This window comes from Amblyomma maculatum, chromosome 10, assembly GCF_055883805.1.
Source record: "Amblyomma maculatum isolate TAMU_Amacu chromosome 10, ASM5588380v1, whole genome shotgun sequence".
NCBI lineage: Eukaryota > Metazoa > Arthropoda > Arachnida > Ixodida > Ixodidae > Amblyomma > Amblyomma maculatum.
The window spans coordinates 22664145-22675290 of record NC_139353.1 but is presented as its reverse complement, the minus strand read 5'-3'; the positions used below and the strand labels follow the sequence as shown (position 1 = coordinate 22675290).

General features: G+C 49.2%; 2 protein-coding genes across 3 annotated transcripts in view; both read left to right on the top strand.

The window, feature by feature from the left end:
* Positions 1–11: 11 nt before the first annotated feature.
* On the top strand, positions 12–8084 carry LOC146175852 (DAZ-associated protein 2-like). Its single transcript, XM_084582216.1, has 2 exons — positions 12–1089; positions 7678–8084. Exons 1-2 carry the CDS (start codon positions 979–981, stop codon positions 7915–7917), a joined length of 351 nt encoding a protein of 116 aa, XP_084438342.1. The 5' UTR covers positions 12–978; the 3' UTR covers positions 7918–8084.
* Positions 8085–10680: 2596 nt separating this feature from the next.
* Positions 10681–11146, top strand: part of LOC146175851 (WD repeat and HMG-box DNA-binding protein 1-like) — a 33707-nt gene continuing 33241 nt past the window's right edge. The window contains exons 1-2 of one of the 2 annotated variants that reach the window (XM_084582206.1): positions 10681–10912; positions 10974–11085. In XM_084582206.1, the coding sequence (XP_084438332.1) occupies positions 10836–10912; positions 10974–11085 (189 nt within the window). In that variant the 5' untranslated portion in view covers positions 10681–10835. The remainder of the gene's footprint in view (positions 10913–10973; positions 11086–11146) is intronic. The other variant, XM_084582207.1, reaches the window with a different exon arrangement.

The window sequence follows — 11146 nt, the reverse complement described above, 5'->3', positions numbered from 1 at the left end:
ATATGCATTATCAGATGAGTGAGAGGTGCTCTTGGCAGAAGCGTGCAGAATCTACAGCAGTGTGCTAAAGGCCTGTTATGGCAGTGAGTATATCAAGTGTTGCCTCTAACCGTAACATGTGAAATGCTTCTCTCAGCTTTGCAGGATCCTTATTTGTACAGATATTTAACGAGCGGTAGTAATGAAGGGACCCTTTGCTGTAACATGCCAGGATAAGAGGTTTACTTGCTTCCATCAAAATTTACTAAAAATCTCCATCCTTTGCTGCGACGAAGCCAATTTAGGCAGCATATGCAGCAGTGGTCATCCATTTTGCTTAGAGACTGCGGTACGTTAGTGGAGGTAGCCCACCCCGCAGGACAAAAGGCAGTGGCCAGGACTGCTAATGGCTTTGTTGAGCTTGAAGGGGCTGCCGATTTGGGTAAAGGGTGGGTCTAAAATCAAGTGTTACTGAAATTGTCTTTGCAATTAAGGCAGATGCGCCTCGAGAACCATTGCGATGTACGTTTCTTGTTAGATCGGTACACCATCGCTCCTGTCGCGTGGCGTTCCTTGGCGCGCGTTCAAGTGTGGGATTGCAGATGGCAGGAACGCTAGGCAAGATGAGATTTTAGGAGGAAAGGCGCAGTATCTAACACTTTCTCTGACAAGTGTGCGTTTGTTTGGTAGGTAATTGCTTCTGTCGCGTGGCGTTCCTTGGCGCGTATTCAAAAGCGGCGTCGCAGATTGCAGGGACCCATCCCGCCTTGGCCAATCAGACCGCCGCAAAAGCGGGAGACACTGTCCAGGACGCGACATTCCGTTTCCAGCCCAGATGAGAGCACACGCGACGTCAGTTCTTTCGTTCTCGGTTGTCGTGGCAACAGCTACGCGTTCCAAAATGCATATGGCGTCACGCATGATAGTGTCTGCTCTCATCTGGGCTGGAAACGGAATGTCGCTGCCGGGGCGGCGCTTCTTGCCTTCCGCGAGTGACAGATGCTGCGCCTTTCCTTTCCTGTTCACGAATTTCAGAACGCCGTGAAGTTAAACGCGCTTGACATGGAAGCCAAGGAGAGTAGCTGCTGGCGAACGTTTTCTGATCCCAAGGTAGGCACTGCGTTTAGCTATGCATATCCAGGCATAGCAGAGCTAAGCCATCTTTCATTTTTTATCTGTTGTAGGCCGTAACTGCCACCGCTTCGGTGGTGGAGGACTGCTGTTGCGACGCGCGTCTTTCTCGCTCTTCTTTTTCTATATTTTTTTGACTGTCCGCACGAGGCAGCGGAGGTGGCTCAGCTACAGAGTCAGTAGCAGGCCTTGCATTTTCTTTTCCTTCCTACAGTCTCAACAACAAACTTGCCAAGTATCTGTCACTTGTTTCTGTGTACACCTGAATCGCGCCGTAAGGGGAGGAAGAAAGCTGGGAGTGAAAATGGAGCTGGTTTTGAGGGACAATGCCGACGACGACACGGGAGCCAAAGAGCTGCGCTCTAAAATTACGAGCTTCAGTGTGGTTTATCTGCTACTGCTTGAGTGGAGGTAGGTTGGCGGGACGAGGGCGGAAATTAACGGCAGTCCCGTCTGACACGGGTCCGAGGTTCGGACCAGTGCTAAATGGTTTGTTGGGCTAATGCACACAAAACTGCTGAAATGTGAAGAAAAACGAAAATGTTAAGGCCGATATCCACCACTTGCTGTGGGACTGCCCAGCACTCAAACCAGCACGAATTCGGCACCTGAAAATAGCTGGCCTTTCAGCAACCAATCCTGCCTCATATGTGGCTTGGACGCAGGGACCTCATCATCGCTCCTGGATTTCATAAAATCGGCCAATCTTTTTCCATTCATTTATTCATCCTTCATCTCATACCTTACGGATGCCCTGAGGCAATATAGATTTTAAAAAAAATGTGAAGTAGCATATATACCCACTACCACTGTTCATTGCAATCATAACCAACGGTTTTGACCATAACGGCGGTGTAACTTCCGGCGGCCGTGGCGATAAATTGTTAAATTGGTTTAGAGGAAAGGCGCATATATCTGTCACTCTCGATGGACACTTGAACCTCGCTGTAAGGGGAGGGAAGGGGAAGTCGAAGCCATAGTGGTGGGCTCCAGAATAATTTCGACCACTTGTAGATCTTTAATGTGAACTGACGTCGCACAGCACACGGACGCCTTTGCGTTCCGCCTCCATCGAAATGCGGCTTCGCGGTCGGAATCGAACCAATTTTTACCATTTTATTCGTCCTCTCGAACTAATAAAAAAAAAGGGAGCCCGAACCAGCAAAAGCTTTGCCAGGCTTAAAACCAATTAAAGATAAATAAAAAGGAGCAGAAGCTCGAGATAAAAAAAAAAAACCTTTTTAAAAAGCGAAAGGTGGTATTAAAAAAAAAAAAACGAGGTCCACGTCGCAAGGTGGTCCACGCTGGCTTAAGAAGAATAAAAATAAAACCAGAAGGTAGCATCCAGACCTGCAAATGAAACAAAAACGAACCAGAAAAGAAGGGAACAGCAGCAAAACAAGTCATACAAAATTACAAATAACGTACGGAGAGAAAGGCAGACGTGCAAAACCCAAAACATAAGAAAGAAGGGAGACATGTAGAATAGTAAACAGGACAGTCCCCAACAAAGAAATAAAAATCGGGTAAACAATTGAGAAAAGCTGTCTCCTACGGCATTGTAATCGTTGGTCCACAAATTCACAGAGAAAAAATACTAAATTATAAAGCAGAATAATCAGTAGAAGCAGAACGCCTTGAGAACTGGATAAGGCTACTAGATAGTGTTGGTGGCGTTGCGCCAGGGCGGGACAGACCAACACCCTCTTGAAAGTCGAGAAGGTGTTGGACAGACTCCGTCACAGTAGGGAATTGACTTGGCTAGGACCTGTCTGGTCCACCTGGTAAACAAGGGAAGCCTCTGTACCAATCCAATCCAAAGTGCCGAACGAGATCAAGACAGCTGTCCGAGGAGAACAACTATAGTGCCTAGAATATACAGCAAGATCTGACTTCCCATGAAACCATGCCATGATGTCAAGATGGTCAAGACGCGGCGCAAGAGCAAAGCGCACCAAGTGCTGCTCGAAGATGACCAGCTGACGAGCATCAATGGGCAGCCGTGCGATCATCTCAGCCACGATGAAGCCATGTCCATCGTAGAGTCCAGCTGGCCCGAGCTGGTCATCGAAGTACGCAGGGGAGCCGAGCACAAGGAGAACGAGAGCACGCTCAAGGACAACCCGCGTCCAAAAATCGAAACGCAAGCCGCCGCGGCGGCTCCAGTTTGGACAGCACCGACCGGAAGGTCATTCTTACCGAAGATCTCCCCAACCGGAAGTAGCGCCTTTTCGAAGGGCCTACTGACCAGTTCGAACGCTCTTCCGAGGACCGGCCCGAGCCTCATGGGTCCGCTCAGTGACCTGGGAAACATCCCGAAACGTTTCGTCTTCTTCCAGGACACAAGTCCCGGCAGCTTACGCGAGGTAAAGAGCTCTGTGGAGCACATCAAGGACCCCACCACGGGTCTCACCAAGGAGGTGCACACCACCATCGAAAAGGAGTCTCAGGAGACGCCTTCATCCCTCTACCGGAGCTTGACGGAGACGGAGAAGGAGACCTCGCAGCTGCCCTCGGGTGGGTCGCTTCTCTCCACAACCACCACTGTGACGAACCGCTCGTCCACCGCTAGTAGTAGCAGCAGCTCCAAGAAGGCTCCGCCACCCACTGCGCCCAAACCAAAGCAAGCTGAACACGGAGCTGGCCTCAGACGTGGCCTGCTTCGGTTTTCCTCCGGACAGGCCATGCTCCAGCGCCAGTGAAGCCACCGGGCAGCCGGCACAGCAGGCCGGAGGCTCGCACGACAGCCCGCTAGTGAGCCCCACGGGGCTGCTGCTACTACCAAAGTTCTACGAGCCACCCGCGCACAACTCCACCATGGACGTCCATCCGCTCAGCCTCCACAGGAAAAAGATTCTCGTCTTCGAGTACCCGGTGAACCCGGGTACTCCGGTTAACTACCTTGGAGGGTATGGGCGGGCGAACCAGTATTAACAATAGAACACGGTTAATAAATAATTAACGAATCGTCGTCACGTGCTCAATATGTTGATACCCTAATTTGGAACCTAGGAGTGAAATTCAAACACGCAACCGCTTGGGACAGCTAATGCTCTTCAAGTGAACGCCGATCGGTGATGCGCTCAAATGTATGTGTTGATATAAATATTTATTACGCTTGTGACCCCATGGACGGTTGTAGAGAGACCGGAGTGGTGTCTAGCGGGTGGTTGGGTTCGTACGCGTAAAACTGCAATTCTAATCTCTCATTCTGATGGGGAAGTCGCACCATCGACCTTTGGGGGAGCAAAATGGTCTAAACTCGGGTTTGCTGGTGGATGCGTATATGACGAATCATTGGTCGTAGACACATGCGGGTGGTATCGAACGATTCGTCTCGGTGAGATCTGCAAAATGAGATTGCGATAGTTAATCAGCTTACGCCCCTGCATTTAAACGCGTGGCTATTTCTTTTTTGATGAACGGAAAACTCCGGACATGTCAAGCAGAGTTCTGTTTTATATATCTTAATGCGTAAGTATTGTGTGGCTATGTAGGTGGGTTAATTTTGCATGGGTGTGGACCCTGTCGGAGCTGTAAAAGAGGAACTAGGTGGTATATCTATAAAATAATGGTATCATCGGATAGAGCGTCAAGGTGTGCAAGTGACAAAAATGGTTGATTCGGGTTAATTAGAGCCAATTAAGAGGTTTACAGGAAAGGCCCAGTATCTGTCACTCGCGGAGTCCCGCTGACACATCTCGCGGAACACAGCAACGTCCAGTGAAGATTCTGCAGTGATCTCAGACTTTTTTTTTATTGCGAAGAGAGTGGGATTATTTTTGAATCGCCACTGTGCTACTTCAAAGTGCTGGTTTCTCTGGAGCAAGGTGGGAGTCTCCACACTCGAGTAGAGAGTGCGAGGCAGCCATACAATTTGCTCATTCGCAATTTGTATGGATCCAAGGGGAGTGGAGGAGATTCCAAGCTCTAGTAGCCGCAGAGAAAGTTCGCGGGGAGGCCATGTTTGGCCATTGCAACTTGTATCGTGGACAGACATCATGCTCAAGTAGCCGCGGAGTCGGCGCGACGGCTAGAAGTTCGTCCATTGCAGCTTATTGGAGATATGGTGGGAAGATCGACCCCATGATCGAGTAGCCGCAAGGGACTTTATTGCAACTTTTCGGGCCCCGCCGGGGTGGTGCAGTCGTAAGACGCCCGACTACTGCCCGGAGTTCTCGGGTTCGAACCCGACCACGGCGGCTGCGTTTCGATGGAGGCGAAACGCCGTGGCGTCCGTGTGCTGTGCGATGTCAGCGCACGGTAAAAGATCCCCAGGTGGTCGAAATTACTCCGTAGCCCTCCACTACGGCTCCCCTTTCTCTTTCCACCTTCACTCCCACCCTCATCCCTTCCCTTACGGCGCGGTTCAGGTGTCCACCTATGTGGACACCTGTGTGACAGATACTGCGCCTTTCCCTTCCTGTGAACCAATTATTATTATTATTATTATTATTATTATTATTATTATTATTATTATTATTATTATTATTATTATTATTATTATTATTATAGCAACTTTTCGGGTGGGCAGATCCCATATGCTCGAGTAGGGGCGGAAAGAGTCCACTGGGAGGCCATAAGGTTGCCCAGTGCAACTTGTCTGGAGTTGTGGTGGCAGACAATACGCTCGAGTAGCAACGTGGTGGCCAGAACGTTTGTCCATTGCAACATGTCTGGGGCTATGATCAGCAGACTCCGTACTCGAGTAGCCGCGGATCGAGAGTCCACGGGTAGCCAGGAAGTTTTCCAATATTTCAACTTGTCTGGAACTATGGTGAGTAGACCCCATGCTCAAGTGTCCGCGGGGCGGCCAAAACGTTGCCCATTGCAACTTGTATGTAGCTGTGAGGGGCAGACACCAAGCTCGAGCAGCCTCGGAGAGTACAGCCCCATCGTAAATGCGACTTCGGGGGAAATAGGCAGCCTCGGTAAGTTGTAGGAAACACTGCTCTGCGGCTACTGGCCCATTAGCAGTCGACTTGCCGTGGCCGCGGCTCTCAAGCGAACAATGCCCGCTGCCCACGAAGATGTGGGGTTAGGCAAGACTGGCTCCAGCAGCGAGACCTCCACCGTAGGTACAGTGTTCTAGCCGTAGGGCAGCTTTTCGCTGTTCCATGCGAAGCATCTCTGTCCGTCCACATCACAAGGAAAACGAAAGAGAAATTCGTGTTTTCAGGGACCAGATTGATTCCAGCTGGAAGCAATTGGGAATCATTCCATAAACCAGCCTGAATACTCAAGGTCTTCACCTGGAATGGTCATCTCCAGGTGGGCTACTTGCGCTGCCGCGAATAAAGTCAGAAGGAAAATGGGAAAGCAAATAATTAAAACTGCCGCGTAGCGGCGGCAACGACGACAGCTGAATAGCTAATTACTGCTGCACAGGTTGGCTAATCTCGTGGGCCAATTATGGCCCTATTTTGGACCTTGTTTGGCTAGCGAGCGTTGGGTGCGGACTAATTCCCTACCATTTGCCAATAGTTGGCGAAAAGACTGGCCAACTATTAAGCAGCGTAATTGGCGGCTAACCAGGGACCACCTTCGGGCCTGCATGCATTGGCTGGCCTACAGTACCGGCTGCCGAGCTCTGCCCAGCAGTCAGCCAACTTCAGTTGTGTAGGCAGGCACATATTAGAGAGCAAATATTTTTAACCAGTTGAAATATACATCTATTTCATCTATGCTAATCTATTTCTCACTGCACTGCTGTCAATGTCAGAGCCGGTAAATAGATATGGTTTCTCTAACTTCACTGCACCTTTCATAACATCATATGGCTCAGTGCGTGGCTCGAAATGCACCTTAATCGAGCGACACGCACGTGCCAAGAGTAGCAATCCCCCTTCATGGGTATGTGCCAAATATCAAGGCAAAAGAAGAAGAGTAGCGAGAAGCCCGAGCGCCTGGTTGTGAAGAAGCGTAGCTGCTAGCCGCTTCTCTGTGCTCACCATGCCGAAGGAGCGAACAAAATCCCGCAAGGATTCAACTGCCTCGTCACAGACGTCATTGCGGCGGGATTCAACTCCGTCACCGGATGTCCCTCAGCAGCAGGGTCCACGACAGCAAGGCCCTTTACAACCGACTGCGCAGCGGCCGCCTCCAGTACCCGTCCAGCAGGTCCCGATGTACCCCGCACAACCAGTGTACCAAATGCCCATGGTGTACCAGCAGCCGCCCGTGATGGCCGACGCCGTCAACCCGGGTCAGGTATATAGGGTATCGTGCCGGCATTGACGGTACTGGGACAGATTTTTTTTTCATCTAAGAACACTGATGCAGCCTTTGCGAGAAACGGAAAGCAGGCAGTTCATCGCTGCATAAGAACAATGTTAATAATGGAACTGTGGCAGGAATCCTTAGCTTACGCTCGTACACTGCACCAGCGGGGCGTCTGCGCCGATCCCGAAGGCTCAACCTTACCGGCCCTCACAGCAAAATGAGCGCATAAATGTTTACAAACTGTGAAGCTTCAAGCGTTCTCGACGTTTAGAAAATCAGGCGTGATTACGATAGCCCCTAGAAAAGCAGCTGTTCGCAAGGCCCGTTGGGTGTCTTCTCCTCCAGGGACAGGTGTTCGTCGATCCCAACGACCCCAACACGCTGCACTACGAGGGCTTCGACGCCGGGGCCCGCTTCTCGAACATCGCGCCGCCCCGAATACCACCTCCGCCTCCTGGAGTGATGCCCAACCCGGCACAGCTGGCCCATATGCAGGGTCAGAATGTGGTGGTCACGCAGAAAAAGGGGAATGTGCTGTCCGGAGGCTCAGACGGCGGCGTGGACACGAGCTGCACAATGATGTGATGCTCTGTCGAGGCCCTCATGGTCACAGTGCGTTGCTACCGACGATGGCCTCATCTTTGTCCAAAATTTATGCAGCGATTAGGGGTGTAGTACAACCTTCAAAAATATGACATTTGTTCTGGACATTAAACAATTTCATTGATAACCACATTTGATGCTGCTGGAACTACGACGTAATAATGTGTACCCATGCTGTTAGTAATTAGATTTAGTATGCAACTGGCACTGAGCCACCATGTTTTGTGATCCAGTGTAGAACGACAGAAGATGGCTACACAGTATGAAGGAGCACTGAACAAGGGTAGAGGGAGAGCCTCAGTTCGCAAGCTGAGCCAACATTTTGACCAGTGGACTTGTCTTTGTCTGGGGCTCCTCCTCTACCCTTGTTCAGTGCTCTTTCCTACTATGTTGTGTGATGTAACTCAATGATTACCTTTCAATGCATTTAACGTGGGGATGTGCAAGTAGTGATTTTGGCAAACCAAGTGAAATATTAATGGTGAAATAGCTATAGAACTGAATCAAATACAAAATTCAGTATTAGCACCTACGACTGCTACATGTGACAGCATTCGTGAAACATTGGAGTGTTAGCAGCACCACCGCAGCACGGTGGAACTTGCATAGTTAGCTATTACCACTACTGTGTCACAGCAAAAATCAGTGCAATAACTTAATTATTGTCATGTTACACATATGCAACCTTTTGCTACTCGTTAATAGTGCCACATGCAACAGGCGACAGCTATCTATGAGTCTTGGCGTCTAAGGTCGTCTACCAAGGCACAGTAGTACATTTCAATGGAATTGCATTTATATACAAGGTTAAACAGCTGGTGTTTGATCGTTTGCTCAACATCGGATTCTGAACTGCGTAACAACGCAGCAAAACTAAGCTTGTCTGAACTCTGGGCAAGCCAACGGCATCGTTCACTTTCAGAGGCCATGCACGAGCACGACGGACATTGCCACACGAAGCGACCGCATTGTAGCAGTGAACCCTTTATCCCGCACCTATTGCATTGGTGTGAGCCTATTTTTGAACAGACAAGGTTATTCGAGCCTTGCGCCAATTGTATAGAAAGTATTCGAAAAGGAGATAACACATTCAATTTGTTTCAAAATTTACACTATTTAGTTCACTTAAATGACAGGATATCTGATATCTGGAATTTTCAAATATTTCCACACCCCTTGTTTACAACAATTTTATCTATATGTTACCCTGTGCAGTGATACAGAAAACAAGGGGCACATTTCATAAAGCCACACAAATCATCTTTTATTGACTTGCGTTGCTCTTAGAATTATCATAAAAATGTACAGAATGCACTAGTAAACTTGGATGTGCATGGTGTGTATTTGGTTCCTTAGCCTTGTAGTCAATGTGACACATTCATAATGGTTAGCTATCAGGACAAATGAATATGCGCATGTGACATGCTACTTCACTGCTAATGTGCGCTGCCACCTGTGCATGAGAAAACTGGAATGAAAGAGAGTGCCCAAAAAGAATGTGATGCACTTCTTCACTCATCCTATGCCTTATGTGATGATAGTGACTATGTGTTTAATGAATAACCGGCAGTGCATTCATAAGCTAGGTTGTACAGCTGGTGGTTGATCATTTACTCAACATCGGATTCCGAACTGTGCAAAAAAAGCAGCAAAATGATCGGGCACAATTTGAGCCAGATATACAGCCACATCCCCAGATAGGATTCCCCATTAAATCAACTGCAAACTCGCTCGATGGCTAGACGGCGCAGGTAGTGGCAGCAGAGGACTCGTGGTCAGGAAGAACCCTGAAGAATGATGGCCCACCGCACCACACTCTTGGCAACTAGGAGAGGCGTGACAGTACGGATGACTTCAAACGCAGAGGAATCTGATGTGGACGTCGCTGCAATGACCCAGAAAATCCATCGTGGTCATACGCTCTTGGTGCATTATTCACTCCAGGACCTCAAAGTAACGCAGCAAGTTTTCTGTGTACCGAGGCAAGAAGACGTAGGTCGTGTAACTTGACATCGCCACGACGGCCACAAGTCCAATATCTGGTCGGAAGTTCAGGAAATGTAACGCATGTTCGTGCAATAGAAGACGAAAAGGCAGCATAGCTTCGGTTCGTTGCACTGAAACGACTCGAGCGTGTTTTATCGTGATAGACGACTTGCCCGCTTTCGGGACGAGCCGCGGCCATGCGGGCTCCCCGAAGCAGCGAGATCAAATCAATTGAAACAGACACCACACACTCGCAGCAAATGGCAATACTTACATCAGCCTGTCGTCAAAGCTGAAAAGGATACTGAACACTCTCTTTTCCCATGACTCCAGCATGTAAAGAGATGTGTGGAGGTCGTACATGAAGTAGTACCACTTCATCTTCTTGTAAAGGCGATTTAAAAACGACTTCATTACTGCACGACGAGAAACGCCCTTTCTTTTCGAAATATACAGTACAATTCACCTGACGAAGGCACCAACGTGTGAACTACAAATGGAGAAGAGCAATTCGTGGCCTTCGCCGCATTCACTTTGCTAATCAGAGCAAGGGAGCAAGCTCATATCGTGACGTCGCATGTGGTGTCAGCGGGGTCAACATTCTGCAACTAACGAACATCCATGCATGAAGATTTTAGAAGCTACATTCTTTTTGCAGGCAAATTTTTGACTTCTTTTAAGGCAGTCAGCGTAGTCTTCGCAAGCCTAGCCAATCAGGACATAATTTGCATAACTTTCATAGGCGACTGTAGCGCCACTTTCTTTGCTTGCGGGAAATGGCACTTTGGCGCGCAATCTGTCTCGGATCTGTCTGCATGGAAAGCGCGCATTGGCGCCGTTCGTACGGCGGCATTAGAATTGATTCACAAAACGCTGCTCTGTAAAGAGAAAGTAGGAAGCATTCAAGACTGCAAATGCCGCCAACAGTGAAGCCCTCTAGGTTCGCACATGCCGAAGGACACACCGATGTGTGCTACGACCAAACCGGCAAGTATGTACTGTATGCGCTCGACAGCTCACGGGCTTGTGCTCACAGGTTTTGTCTCGCCCAGGTATTTGCTGACGTGCGGCTCAGATGGGGAGGTCAGAACGTGGGAGGGGTTCCAGGATGATGAGCCGAAGTCTTACTCTGTTGGAGAAAACGCGCTGGCCTTAGCCTGTGGCGTAAGTTTTGCTTTTTCGGTAGATGGCAGTGAGCGTTACACTCTGGGCACCTGCTATTCGC

Coding starts and splice junctions, on each gene's coding strand:
- LOC146175852 (XM_084582216.1), top strand. CDS start 979: ATGCTGCGCCTTTCCTTTCCTGTTCACGAATTTCAGAACGCCGTGAAG. Junction 1,090..7,677: donor GAACGTTTTCTGATCCCAAG/GTAGGCACTGCG, acceptor CTTCTCCTCCAG/GGACAGGTGTTCGTCGATCC.